The sequence below is a fragment of the Achroia grisella genome, unplaced genomic scaffold (genome assembly GCF_030625045.1).
Source record: "Achroia grisella isolate CSIRO2021 unplaced genomic scaffold, CSIRO_AGI_Agris_v1 utg770, whole genome shotgun sequence".
Taxonomy (NCBI): domain Eukaryota; kingdom Metazoa; phylum Arthropoda; class Insecta; order Lepidoptera; family Pyralidae; genus Achroia; species Achroia grisella.
This window is the reverse complement of record NW_026713016.1, coordinates 2,815,393-2,830,841: the sequence shown is the minus strand read 5'-3', so window position 1 is coordinate 2,830,841 and position 15,449 is coordinate 2,815,393. Positions and strand designations below refer to the sequence as shown.

Below are 15,449 nucleotides of genomic sequence, written 5' to 3'. Positions count from 1 at the left end.
CGTAACGTTTATATTGGAAATGAAGTCTGTAACAGTTATCTATGCTATCTCTCTTTTGCTACGGCTGTGTATAACGGATTACAAATGTTCCGAGGTGGAGATGAATAAACTATCTTACTCAAATTTTTTTTAAGATTGACTATATTATTTTTATAGACACTTTGTGCGTAGTTGCTGTACAATTTACGACAGTAGCCTAGTTATTAGTTGCATTCGTTAACTCGCTGCAATTTACATTCAAGTCGAGGACCTTTGCTACTAGCAAAATTACTTACTTTCCTTGCTGTCTCTTATCTACTAGTTACCTTCGGCTTGGGGGTCGAATATAACGAACTCGGGCCTGATCTTGCTGGTGCGGCGGCCCTTGAGGAGAGGGACTAGACCGCCGAGATGCTCAAGGTAGAGCGTGTAGGCGCCGGCCTCCTCGTCGTCATGGCGCAACATAGTGCAGTGCAGGCGACCTCCCGCTGCTGGAGGTCTGGATACGAACCGCCGCAGTTCACTACTCTCCGGCACTGTGCACTGTTCAGACATATACAGATATTTTTTAAACCTTTTAATAATCTACAGTAACTTTTAAATTTGGTTTTCTATTATTTTATTTATCTTATATATAAAATTCTCGTGTCACAGTTTTCGTTTCCATACTCCTCCGAAACGGCTTGACCGATTCTCATGAAATTTTGTGAGCGTATTGAGTAGGTCTGAGAATCGGCCAACATCTATTTTTCATCCCCCTAAATGTTAGGGGTAGTCCACCCCTGAATTTTTTTTTTATTTTAATGAACAACAACGTTTTCCGGGACAACTAGTATAATATAATTGCTCAAAATTATTAAATACGAGTATATGCTATCAAGTTAATAAACGCTTAGTTACGTTACTAGTCACATACTATATACAACGTACTTACGTTCAAGTCGTGCAATCTCCTGAAGATATATCGAATTTTCTTATATTTACTGTTACCCGTAACGGAACGGGAGTAATTGAAAACCAGTGATTTATAGTTAGTTTTTATTTAATGTGTATGCATTTATTTCTGTTGTACAAATATTATTTTTCATATAGATGAAAATAGTAATGTTACGAGTAAATTATGGATGCATTTTGATATTACCTCATCTAGGCCGTGTATTACTAATTGAACATTACTATACTAGCTGGCCCGCGCAATTTCATCTGCGTCACACTTACATGACAATTATTTTATATTTGAATGATATATAGTTTCATCACAATGCGTTCAGTAGTCTTTGCGTGAAAGAGTAACAAACATCCATCCATACTTACAAACTTTCGGGTTTATATTTTTAAATAAGATAACATTGATAACATAATGGGGTACCCGTATAGTGTGAGCGAAGAGATTGGCGAGCGCAGGCTGCAAGCGCGGCGGGAGCGGCAGCAACGCAGCGAGGCGCGGCTCTCGCAACGCCTGTGCGGCCCGCACCCGCGCCAACAGCTGTAGCGGCGCCACCACGCGCCACACGCGCGCCGTGCACACCGCGCCGCCCACGCCCACGAACAGCCGCCGCGCCGCATGCCCCCACGTCAGCGCTGACACGCGTGCCTGAACACGACACAAGTCTTTCACAAACACACGACACCATCCTCGCCGGCGTAGACGATAACCCCGATCACATCGTCCAGTGATTACACTGGACGATGCGCTCTACACCCGTCAAGGTCTAACTTCTAACAAATCAAGGATAAAATTTTGACGCAATAGCCTAGGTCAATAAAATTACTTTAATCCAAAACGTTTACTAATCGAATACAATGAAGGACTCGCGGGTCTAGGTACTGATTACTTTCATAAATCTTCTCTTAAAATTACGTTCTCATATTATTAATACTGACCTGTGTGTATGGTATTGGCACAGTGTAAATAAGAACTCCGGTGTCCGAGTAGAATTTGACGACGTTCTTGTATGGAGGCGAATCAGGAAACTCTTCTCCTTCTGTTAAAACACACGAATTTATGATTATCAATATGGTAGATAAAATACAATGTCTACATTGAAACTAGTAGTTTTTCAGACTTGACGTAATGACAATTGTAGTATATATAGTTTTTAGCTTCCTATTTAAATATAATACAATAATATTTGCTATTTTAAGTAGGGACAAGTATCTTCGTTTTTTCAACATTTTTGAAGAATCTTTTTCAGAATGCATTATGATATGGTATGGTAGAAGCTACCACATGTTCGAATGTATTCCAGCGTGTATAGATAAGGTTTAAAGCAACTTCGTCTAAAAATATGTATGTGACGCATTGTTTAGTCGTAGTAGTATTGAACAAGTAACAAGTCATGATGATCAATACACAATACATTCATCACATAGCGACCTTGTTACAATCATAAAAAGAGAGATGAATATCTGACGGTAGAACCATCAGTACACATTGTTTGAAAAATCATAGCATTATTTACATCTGGGGAGCTTCACTGTAAAAAAAAATATCGTTGAACTGTATTACATTTATAATTATTTTTTAAAACAAATCAAATATATTTTTATGATATTAAGTTCCAATGTTATCTCAGAATACATTGTGAAAAATATAGTGAATTCATTGACTCGACGAAGTAGTTTAGTTAGTAGACACTTATTTTATAAGGAAATTTCTAATGAAAATAATAGATTTTGTAGTCATCAGTATTCAGTATTGACAGATCATCTTATATAACTGAAATTGTCGATTAATTTATAACGATAACTTTCAAATTGAATTTAACCGTCTCCGTTTACAGTGGTACGTGCAATGCTGTGGAGGATTATACAGCATTTATTAACTTGCGAAGAAAGGTATTCCTAAGATAGGCATCAATATAAACAAAACACGTGAATGCTGCAAGTTTTATGAGCCAAGGGTCTCGTATAAAAGCCAGCACGAGCTATATAAAACACTATTGTAACGTAGCTGTTTTACATTCGGCAGGGAGCCGCCGCGACGCTGATGTCCTGAAACTATAAACTTTCATAGGTCGTAAATTCCTCGACGGATTGAAAAGGAAACGTCGCCTGCATGTCGTTTATCAAGCATTGTAATAGAAACTCCCATTGTATCTATTTTCCACACTTTTCAAAGAAAGCACTTATACGAAACCTGTCTCATAATGATAAAAGGATTATCTATTTACCTATTCGTACTCTTCCTATTCAGAGACTGGAAGTGTGGGATTTTGAACAAGGTATAATAGAGTTTTAATGACTGCAATATGTCCTTAGGTACCACAATGTTATATATAGAAATTGTGTTACAATAAGTGTGCAAAGAAACCTGAAAATTGAAAGAAGGTACCTACAAGTAGATTAGAAACTTGTGGCCTCAAATTTTAATCGTGATAAAATTAGTATGGCGCCTATCAGGAATATGTCGTTTCGATTGCAAAAGATTATTAATAATGATAAGTATTACTGGAGTGGAAACCGAATAATAAATAGTCATAATTATATCATCATCACCATTCACAATTGTCATCATTCAGATTTTTAATAAATTGATTTCCGTATTTTTAATAAATTGATTTTCTTCATTCTCACTCACCAGGTACTAAGGTGCCAGCAACAGCTAGAAGTTCCCGCGAATTTGCCCATTCCATGGCTAGTGTGTTCCCTCTTAAGCCAGTATGCACCCGTATTGGACTGACGTCGTCGTGTCCTCGTAAGAGTACGATTTCCCCATTCCCTAAGGCGACGGCCAAAACGTGTCCTCCATTGGTGTCAGTGATTTCCTCGCCTTCTTCCATCTTGAACTTTTCGCATGACCACGCCATTGATGTAATGCCGCCCTCGGCAACAAGTTGCACCTGTTAATTTATGGAGCCCCATAAAGTTATATTGTAATGATTGCAAACGAATAAATAGTCACATAAATAAAGTACTTTTTTATACGATTAGCATGGTAAACTCGTGAACTGCCTGCTATAATGTGTTAGTCTATAAGTAAAGACAATAGGTGGACTTCATTGTTTGATGATACACAATATGTTGGCGGATTCACGCAGACGACTTTCCATACTCTAAAATACTTCACCTAGTTCCTATAGATTCCTATAGATTATATGAAGACTACCTGATCGATTGTAAATCCATCAATCGAATTGTAAGTATTAAAACTTTGCCATCGTCGGGGCATCGTCGCTTAAAGATTTGGAGAGTTTAACAATTATTTATGAATCAGATAACCGGGTTAGTTATACCGTACTTTAATTGAACGTCTGAAAGTTCAGGATAATCTGTCTATCATTAACGGAGAAGATTTATTGTCAGTCTGGCCTCTACAAAATTAATCTGAAATACCTACAGGGGAGCGCTGGAATAAGCAGATTAAAATAGACTTTAGAATTATAACGGTCGTAGGTACAGGTCGACCGGAAGCCTAAAAATCTGCTGTATCCCTAGGAATCTTACTTATTGTCACGTTGCCGAGGGTGGATACAGAATATATAAATAATTTTCATAATATTAAAGATATTTACATTAAATGTTACAAGATTTCTTGCGTTTATGAAACAAAGTAAATATCTCCGATATAATACCCAATGAGCCGATATAATAATAATATAGGTTTTGAAGATATCATTAAATCACATAACTACGTCCTATAAGAGATAACAATTCTTTGACAATGTTACCTGCGAAACCATCGCGCCATGAACGTCCATCACCACCAGTTGTGCGGAGGCGGTGCCGAGGTATACTTGGTTGTCATCTGGAGTCCAACAGCCGCAGGTGATACGTGCGTCCAGAGATAACATCGATGACCAGTATCGCTGACCAGCTACAGAGCCCACGAGAACGAAACCATCCTGAGAAAAATGTTATTCAATAAATTACAATATGTACTACTTGGATAAGATTGGCATTGTCTACTTGTACAGAATTTTGAATCTGCATTAAATTTCGTATATTTCGAAATTAAAGTGCTAAAATAACAAGTCGTTAGTACGGTTTTTTGTAACTGGAAAGGAAAACAGCTAACGGCCAATGGTAAGTGGCAAGTGGCCTATTAAGCGCCCATGATGTTCATCATGCGTTTCTATTTTGGAGGACAAGGATATTGTATCCGTATTTTTTGTCGTTTGTCTGTCTCTTGAGAATATGATTCTTGATTTATTAAAATCGCAAATCAAAGTTTAAGTTTTGGTGATAAAACGGGGATATAAATAACAGAAATGTTGCATAGTACCTGCCTTGATTAGCATACACCTTACGATATCAAACCTCGCCAAAGATCAATGATATAAACTACGTACCTACGTACGTACTTACGTAAACTACCTGATAGTTAGTGTAATATATCAGAAATAGTACGTTATTCCGTGGGGTTGTGTAAAAGTAGGTAATAGACGTAATTATATTTTACTACGTAGATAGCTAGGGTGACGACTTCAAATTACCGTGTGCTCTACTTTCCATTTACAATACGGAAGTCACCGGTTCCCTCGTTATAACTATCATGTCCTTGGTTCAGAGACTTCACCTTAATTAATAGTACTGAAATGTTGAAAATAGCTGTTACCTAAATGTTACGCACGTGTACACTAGTATATAAATATATCAAGTATGTAAATTTATATATAAAATGAATATTTGGGGCTCTTTTTTTTCTAATAGAGTATCGCCTTTATTTCGATTAAAAAGAACGAATATATTTTAAATACATTTTACTAATTATAATATAAAAAGTAAATCCAACCTAAGAGTCATTGGTGGGGGGATTGTCAGTAATGTGTCAGTTATTATGTATAATGTTAGTCGATCTCCTCCTTTGTAAACCACTGTGGTTAAAGCCTGGCTAATTCGCCACGAGAGAATACTTGACTTCACGTTTGAATGCGCACCAGCGCAGGATGGTAGGAATATCATCCGCCATTGCTACCCCGAAAGCATTCGCCCGTTAACACTGACTGGCGCTTAGTTTAATTATTTAAATATGGAATGGTGAATGAATAAAAAGGTAACCAATTAAAAATAACAGTCAGCTACACCTAAATTACCGTGTGTGGAAGAAACGTATGAAGAAAGACTGCTCTGATGTATTCTTGAAATAGAGTTATAGTCTTGTTCTCCTCTTTTTTGAATGCGTATAATGTATACAACATTATTCTCATTCAAAGAGGGACATATTTCCGTCATATTTGTGCAGATATTGTTCAATTTCAAGGTCTAACTCCTAAACTAAGTAATGAAACAGCAAAACTTATTAATGAGAGCCAAAGCAGTCTTGCTACCTTTAGCTGCATACTAATATCCAGGAGTTCATAACGTGGAGCAACGCTTCGGGTACCTACGTCAGGGATGCCAACCGTCCCGCGTTTATGCGCAGACTGTCTGAGGGAGGGAGAGGGGGGAATCGCCGGACACCTGAGTTAAATCAGCGTGTGCATCGGTAAACGATGTGTAGGGTTAACCAAAGTTCACCAGGGACACTTTGGGGGCAGGGGGTGACGTGCAGAGCGTATTCCCTGCACACCTAGATGTGAGGACCTTTCGATGAGTACATGCCTCGCAGGTTTTAGTTAGTAATAATCCCGCAGTTCCCATCGATTCCTAAACCGGTGGGGCACTATGAACATTTTTCTGAAGTAAACTAAAATATAGGGATGCCAAGTATCAAGGACCATCGTACAAAAACGAGATTTTTACCCTCATATAAGATTTCACAACATGTCGACGAAGGTAAATCGGTCAACGTAGGTACTATGTTGACTTGATGTGGTTAATTGGAAAGCCAAGTTGAGCTATATTTTATCAGATTTTTATTTCTTACAAGATTAAGTGTTTTAAGATTGGCAACCCTGACGTACGTAGAAAGTTATGAGCAAGTCTCGAGCACCCGACTTAGCTAAACAAAAGCCTGTCTCATTTACGCAGTCGTAAATCTCACTGCGTATAACTAGTACACTTTGGTACAGTGCAGTAGCGGACGGCTTTTGCCATAATTAAGAAAACTATCCTATAAAATAAGGGTTTTTAAAATGAATCGATTATTTATTTATAACATATATTACATTACTACACTTTAGGGAGTCAACTTATTATTTGGTCTTAACAAAATTCAACCATAACCATTAAAAACTAAAATGTACCAATTCAGTTCCTTGTGCAGTAACGGTAATGATGAAAATATTAAAATGCGTAAGCGACAAAAAAGTAATTATTTCCACTTTATGCCACTATGTGTATACTGTAATTACAAATGGGTATTTTTTTTATATCAGCAAAATTTAAACAAATTTTCTCTAATCTTATTCTTTCGTTGTAAATAGCAACAAAAACTAGACTGGATAAATGATCTCAAAAAGTTTAGTGAAAGAATAATATATGAGTCCTATAACGGGTGAGTGGTCTGAAAAAAACAAAGGTTTTATAAGCAGCTATCAATCAGGCCATGCCAATAACAGGACATAAATCTATACGCTGTCCTGTCAGAAAGATTTCATCCCTTTTAACTAAAGGGTGTTGTCCGTCATCGCACATTGATGACATAATAAATTGGATCGGATCCCAAACCGCTCTGAATTATAATGATATTTAGCTAATGTGACAGCCAGATCGAATATGTTTTTCTTCACGTAGACGTAAATAATTGGATTCAAATATTTATCACTTGGTATATATTGTAATATGTCGACCACGGTGGTCTTGCGGTTTAGCACACCGACTTACTTCCGATGGTTGCAGGTTCGATTTCCCGCACGGTACAAGCATTTGTATTTATGAGTATGATTATTTGTATCTATCTGGGTATTTTTAGTATAATATGTATGTACCTATTTACGAAAAAAAAAATATGTATTTATATCAGTTGTCTTGTACTCATAACACAAGCTTCAGCTAGCTTAACTTGGGTCTAGATGGCGCTGTGTGAATTGTCCTGAGATTAGTATTATTGTTATTATTATCACTATAATGAAATGACAAACAAGACCAATCTGATGGTAAATGCTATGATAACCGTCGCCCTAGAACCAAAATATATTTTACAAAGCTAACTACCAGGCAGCTGAAATAAGATAGACTGAGGTACCCACAAACAACTTTTAACAATCAACCTTGGTATTATAATTAAATCTCATAAATTGTGAGATATCTACCATCTCAAATAAACATATCTGTCTGTGCTGTCTACATCTGTTTTAGCGACTTGAATGGAAGTAGTAACAATTTTATCAATACTCATATGTATTGCTAATCTCACCTATATTCCCCTATTCCTTGCAGATTAGATTCTTTACTCCCTTGCCAATATTGAAAACATAATCTCTTTTTATTAGCAAGAAGACAGCTAAACCCGGATAAACTCACGTTACACTTTGCTTTAGACTTTTGTTAGGTAGGTTTGGAGGTGTCTTTCTACTTCATTTCTACAAGTTACACACTTATAATATTTTCATTACTGTTATGACTTCTTTCTGCTAATAAAAAATACCAGACGGAAAACGGTTTCCTTCTCCTATACCTACTTACGACCATGAAAATTAAAATAAACGGTGATGATAAACTAATAGTGGTATGCTTGGGTATCTTGTAATTTCAGTGACGTGTGCCCTTCAGAGTATTCATACCAAATGTTGGTCAATTTTAAGAAACAATTCAGTAATACATTATTTATTTATTTGTGGTTTTTATTTATTTACTTAATATGATCAGACACGCTTATAAAGGGAACTAAAATACAGTTCCATATAAATAAACTGCTTCATATTTTGTTTCTATAATAACTACGTGTTTTATAATGGAGTAAAAATAGGCATAACAGAAGATTTATCAACATATGTAAATTAAGTGTAACAAACAAACGTATATTCCCATTTATAATATTAAGATGCGGATGACAATCTCAGTATAAACCTATCTACTTAATGATTGGGAGGTTATACCAATCCTTGAGCTCAGGAAAGTGGAAAATTAACTCTAAATTGCAAATGTTAACTACAACACTAAGCTTTAAACTTTGTGTTCGAGACAGAGGCTTACCTCGATATACTTAAATGCTACGAACAATAGAAATAGGGAAAATACTGTTGCTAACCTGAATTAAAATCAGTACTCGTAAAATTAACTAAGAGCCGTAAACTGCGCCCCGTAAAAGGCGTTACACAAAAGCGAATACCTATAAGGTTAACATTGAAGATGTTGTAGACATTTATAATGTTGGGTACACAGTAATACGCCTTCAAGACTCGTAACCTACGGCGCACCCATGTATTACATGAATAAGTACCCAGTGTGTTTGTGTATAAAAACGTCACGTAGAGTCTCATTGGTGAGTGTTAGCAAATAGGTTTTTTTTTGCTCCAACCATTTGATAAACTATGGTCACGAAATTGTACGATATAATATCTATATGAGAGACATCGTTAACACATTCTGATTTAATAAAAACCTTACCAATATTAATAGAGTCACAATCGTATAAAATATCTTCAAATAGACTGAGTTTATTCAAAATATACCATTGGCCAATTAGTTCGCATTTAGTTGGTATACTCTGATCTCTCGGAGATGCGCCAATCTGAATCATCATCAGAACCTTAGCCGTATTCGGGAAAACTGATCCCTAACTGACTGTATATCAGCGGCCTATGCGTACATATTTTATTGTCGATTTACGATATATACCTACTTGCACAGAAAGAAAATGTTATGCTTAACCTAAATACTAGGGGAAGAGAGAGCATTGACAGTAATTAGGATATTCCTAGTAAGTTAGGAGTATTTCAGGCTCATTCTTTTAATCTTCACTGTTTTCCCACTGCGCATATCATTACATCGTCATCGCTCAATTATCATCCATAAAAAATCTACCAAAGGTTTCCTGCAATAATAGTAATTTTTACGTATATATTGATAATACGAATATATTACAGGTACTGTATTTGTCATTGTCTCTACTTTGTCAAATAACTATGTTGTCACATTTTATCTTATCCCCTCCGATCGATCCCCCGTCCAATTCAAACGGGGATCGAAATTACGACGGCCTGAGCCGAGGTTCGAACCCCTAGTGGTGCCCTCAGACTAAAGTCGTATCCGTCGGGCAGGAGTTGGCCTTCAGCCGCTCCATAAGTCCTTCCGCGGGTTTGGAGTGCCATCTGCACTCGCCGGTGAAGTTACAGCTTCACCAGACGTTATGGCCAGCTACGGCCAACAGCATTAGAGTAGTCCGAAAAAAAAAAAATTTATCTTATAAAGTATACTACAAAAGCTTTCATTTTGTGAATATGTTTCAGTCTTGTACATAAAATGTCGAAATCAAAAAATAACAGGATGGGATAGCCAGAAAAAATATATTAGACATTCTGCATTTATTTTTGCAATTTAACATTGTTGTGTTAGGCTTCTTCTATGTATTGCAAAAATAGAATGTATTATATAATCACATGAAAATACATGAATACTTAATACCAAATGTTTCTAATTATTTTTGAAAATACCATCCTATTTTCAAAAATAATTAGAAACATTTGGTTAACTTTTGGTCTTAAACAGCGAAGGCGGTCTAGAAACGACTGGCAAACCTTATATATGTTTACTAACAAATAAGTATAAGTCGATTAATAAGGAGAATTTATCCTGTCCCTAAAGTGAATTCCAAGTAACGAAATTATCGATATCACAAAATTTGTTCAAAAACACTTAAAATGTTATACAAATTCTCCGCAAAGTTGCAAGATTAAAGACTGTACAATTTTCTACAATAAGCATTTTACTCAAAACATAGTCGAATTTTAACTGGGTACACCGTAATGTAAAAAGTTGTATAATAAAAAACTGCTAGTATAACAACAATTGCCTTAAAGTAAAACTTACTTAATGTTACTTAATTTAAAAATACAGTATACGTTTCTAACATTTCACTTCTACCTATCATGACTATTTATATAAAATTTTTGTTTCATATAAATAAGTTATGCTAATTTATTTAGTGAATAGTCAAAGTATACATCAAAGAAAGGTTAATTAAACAATCGCGGGAATGTCCCAAATTTAAGTAAAGTCTCAATTAAATTATGTATTCATATCATTAGTCTTAAACAAACATGGTGACAAAAAGTAAATACATCTTACGTGCTTGCTGATAATAAACATTAAACAGTACAGTTTACACGATTCAGGTTGTTTATCTTTGAGGAGTAGACAGACGGTTTGAAATCCATATGGCTGGGACAACAGGAATATGTCATATCAAGTATTTATATAAATACCTGCCTATTGATAGTGACGAGTATAAGACATATAAAATCAAGAAATATAAAATAAAAGTGGATAACTACTTTCCCCAACTACAGTTACTTATTTTTGTTCATGAAGTATAGGTGTTGTGGACTTCGTAGTATATTGCTGGCCACTTAAAAGCTACTTTATTACCTTTAAAAAGTATTGTACAAATTTGATTTGTTAATTTTGTAACATAAGAAAATATATGATTTTATTTTACTCTTTTTTTTGCATCGATTTGTTTTATAGAGTAGATGCAATAGCTTTCTGCACATAAAGAACCGACATACAAACAATACACTAATACAATGTTAAATAATTACAAACATGTTAAAAAATACGCTGATGTTTAGACAGAATTTCTCTTGGTTTTGGATTTTTCCTTTGTTTTTTCTTTGTTCTTCCACTTATTTAAGAAAATTGAGTCAATTGATGAGGACAACTTACTACAATCCACGGTAATAATTATGTTATCTGTGGTAATACCTTGTGGCGAGGAAACAAACCACACCCAACCCACCTGTCAGACAAAACGTAATTAAAAACCCCTAAAAATTCACATTTTTATATTACTTAAATAAATGTTTTAATCCAAATTACATCCAGACAAAGCTTTAATAATAAATCAGTCAGATCTGTCAGAGTTGCTCACGAAGATCATATCTTATAAACTTCTGCTAAATCATTTTCAAGCAATCAAATATAAGTAGGTATAAACCTACACGTGTACAACCTACAGGTATATAAGACAAAGTAAATAACAAAGCGTATTTCAATAGAGATTTCCCTCAGATTGCCTTATGAATATTTAAGTAATACACTGAAATAATTATAAACAAAATGCTTGTTAATTTCTAAAGGTACTGTACATACGAGTAAATATATTTTGATACAAGCTGTTATCCGCGACTTAGTTCGCGTGAAATTTAAATATTTCATTTCTGTAAAATAAATACCATTTCTAAAATAAAAGTAGCCTACGTTACTATAAGCTGTCTGCGAGTTAAAGGCCCGTCAAAATCAGTCAAGCCGTGTCAGCATCAAATTAGCAGGAACACATATTTTTTTTCAATTACATATATTTTTATGTATGTAGCGTATATACTTTCATATACCATTAGCGAAAAGCTATTTTCTGACGTGAACCCTCAATGAGAATGTTTTTGTTGGTGGTTAAAAGCTTTATCTACAAAAGGTTAGGAACAGACAGACGACAAGGAACTTGGTAGGAGGAAATTATTATGAGGGAAGTGGAATTAAAAACACTGCAGTTATAGAGGTGTTGGTAGAAACAGTACTTGCCCTGGAGACCGGGGTGTCTTCATTTAAAGACTGAACAGATCAGAATGGTATAATCCAGTGATACAATATTAATAAGTTCTTAAATAATATACCAGTTAGATAATCTTCCAGGATGTCTGTAAGAAATTGCTTATAGCGATAAGACCGCGTTTTATTATTTATTTTCTATTTACGGTTTAAAATGTATTTACATCTAAACATAGTACAGTATACACTAAGTTTTTTTAAAGGTGCGCTACGCTACTATTGCTAAAGGTTTAAGCTAGCGAAACACTAATGGATGATGATAGGATGAGCATGAGGTCAGGGCAGTCAGCCCATCGTGACAAATTAAACAGGAATTTCTCACGATGGTTTCCAGGGGAAACCATTGTTACAATCCTTTTTTTCCCCAGGATAGACTAAATAATAATACCAGAAGTCAGCAGGTATGTTCATTATTTATATTTGGAATGGTGCCAATGTTCTTTACTTAGCGTGGACCTAAAAATGTTTAAATGTTAACCGCTACCTTTTCAGGTAGCCAATTCTGTTTAGTCTAGATAAAACAGTCGAAAGCGCGGTATTGTTTAAATGCCGAGAAAGGTCCGCGGACAGGCAGTAACTTATCCATGCCCGTGCCAACTCCATTGCGGCCAACTCTTATGCAAACAAGACTGTATATGCCTGTTCATAAATAATATATTTATTTCTCTTTTTACCCGCAACAGAACGTTTGGAACGTGATGTTTGTTTTATTTACAGTCACTAATAAGTGTTCATGAGTAAGCATTCCTAAAATGGGTATACACTCATGTACCTACTAATATTATAAATGCGACATATATCTGTTTGTTTGTTCCATTTTTATGTTTGATATGAATATAATATTAATAAGTCTTATTAATATTATAAACGCTAAAGTTAGTGAGTATGAATTGTTAGATGTATGGAAAGAATTTTGTTACTCTTTAACGCACAAACTACTTAACGCATTCTGATGAAATTTACAGTAGTATATGTAGACCATGCAATTTATATCCCATGTGTTATTCTTATACATCAGAATAACACATGGGCTATAAATAACATGGGGGTGAAACTGCAGGCACAGCTAGTAAATTATATTTGAACTCATCAAAAGTAAACATAGTTCCGGGTAACATGTAATATACTACTAATATATACCTAGTTCTCTTCATATATTATAAATATAGTATTGTTTATGCATAAGTATAAATTCTGAAGATTCTTTACAAGCTTATTATCTTGTCTTCAAGAATTCTGAAATGTCACATAAATTTTAGTTCAATCATAGACTAATAAGTCTTATATTATTGTATTCCTTGATGTTTAATTATAAACATCTAAATATGCTCGATTTAAAACTATCCAGTTGTCACGTCAAATAAAAAAAGTTATATTCAGTTATACTTGGCTACACACAACTGTGCAGATTAACTAATTAGCTGAGTTGTTAGGAATGCAGAAAGGAAACTGCTTAGTTTCCTGCACTTATATCCGACTATGGTTAATTGATAATGGCAGCACCCTGCATATGTTGCTGTTGCAGACCCATTTTCTGCTCCATTACCGTATTTCCGGCGAATGGTAGCGATAACATCGGCAAACCTTAAATGAAATGGGTTGACATAAAACGAACAATTATATATACCTATTAAAACCATTTATACACATTTCTCAGATTTAATGAATTAATATAGAATTAAATTTCGACTTATTAAATCCATCATAGCCACGTACACCTAATGAAATATATATATTGTTCATGTTTTGCGAAGATTCGGAAACTATATAATAATTAGTCTTTCTATGGTTACAATAAATAGAAGTAGAGGGAAAGATACATATATGTTTTGATGTTTTTACATTGCATATTAAAACCAGTCAATCAATCAAAGTATCTTTATTCAAGTAGATCTATTAGAGACTCTTATGATATGTCAAATCTACCGTCAGTTTGAAATGCTTTCGAGATGAGAAGAACTGACAAGAAACTCAGGTCGTGTTCTTTTCAATATATAATACAGATTCATTTTTAAATTCAAATTTGGGAGAAAAGTAACTCTATTCTCCCAAATTTTCTGCGATGGTATTTTAGTCTCACATATATATTTCAGTCCTCAAGCAGCTAGCTTTGTAGGCTGTGTGGAAACATAAGAATGAGCGAGAAACATTACATAGAATATGGAGACATTATTATGTTTTATCGGCATTTCATTATAATTATTATTGCCTACATGAAACGGTTACAGAATTCTAAAACAGAAAATAAAAATAAAATGGAGAACGTGTAATCAAAACGTGGTGAGGAGAGGCCAAATCAAGAGTACCCACAACCGACGAGCATTGCATGCATAACGAATATATGAATATGGAGGAAACAAGGGAAATGTGTCAGCACGGATACCGATTTTTTGCCGGTATTTTTTTTAGTCTCAGCAGTTTTTGATTAGTTATATAAGCTTAGATAATCATTTTTTCGCTTTTTTTATACCACATCTTCTGACATTGCATTCGTATAATTTGGAGAACTATACCAGTACACATTTATTATATCCACCCAAATCTATCTTATAATTTAAGTTAAACACATTGTTCCGAATATTTAACAATATCACATGTTGATATTTGAATATCCAAAGTAAGAGGAAGTAATGATTTACAGTTAAAGTTTTTATACTTATATATTCCTGGTTTTTTTTAATATTTTTCTGATACTTTTTCCCATCCATTGTCGCACGTCCAGTCCATTCTTGTGCTCGATTTTAAGAAAATTCTCGTACAGAAAATGATTAAGTATTACAACATTGTAATTACTTTGAATATAATAATAATTATTTCATAGAGCTGCACATACACATACACTGCTGCGGAGGGTCATGTAAGTACTTTCTGCGGCAAAT

General features: G+C 34.8%; 1 protein-coding gene across 1 annotated transcript in view; it reads right to left on the bottom strand.

The window, feature by feature from the left end:
* LOC131850456 (tubby-related protein 4) overlaps positions 1-15,449 on the bottom strand; it is a 44,203-nt gene that overhangs the window by 8,880 nt on the left and 19,874 nt on the right. Inside the window, exons 4-8 of the mRNA XM_059200677.1 lie at positions 4,650-4,823; positions 3,560-3,821; positions 1,864-1,964; positions 1,349-1,573; positions 306-522 (exon numbers count right to left, since the gene is read on the bottom strand). Coding sequence (XP_059056660.1) covers positions 306-522; positions 1,349-1,573; positions 1,864-1,964; positions 3,560-3,821; positions 4,650-4,823 — 979 coding nt within the window. The remainder of the gene's footprint in view (positions 1-305; positions 523-1,348; positions 1,574-1,863; positions 1,965-3,559; positions 3,822-4,649; positions 4,824-15,449) is intronic.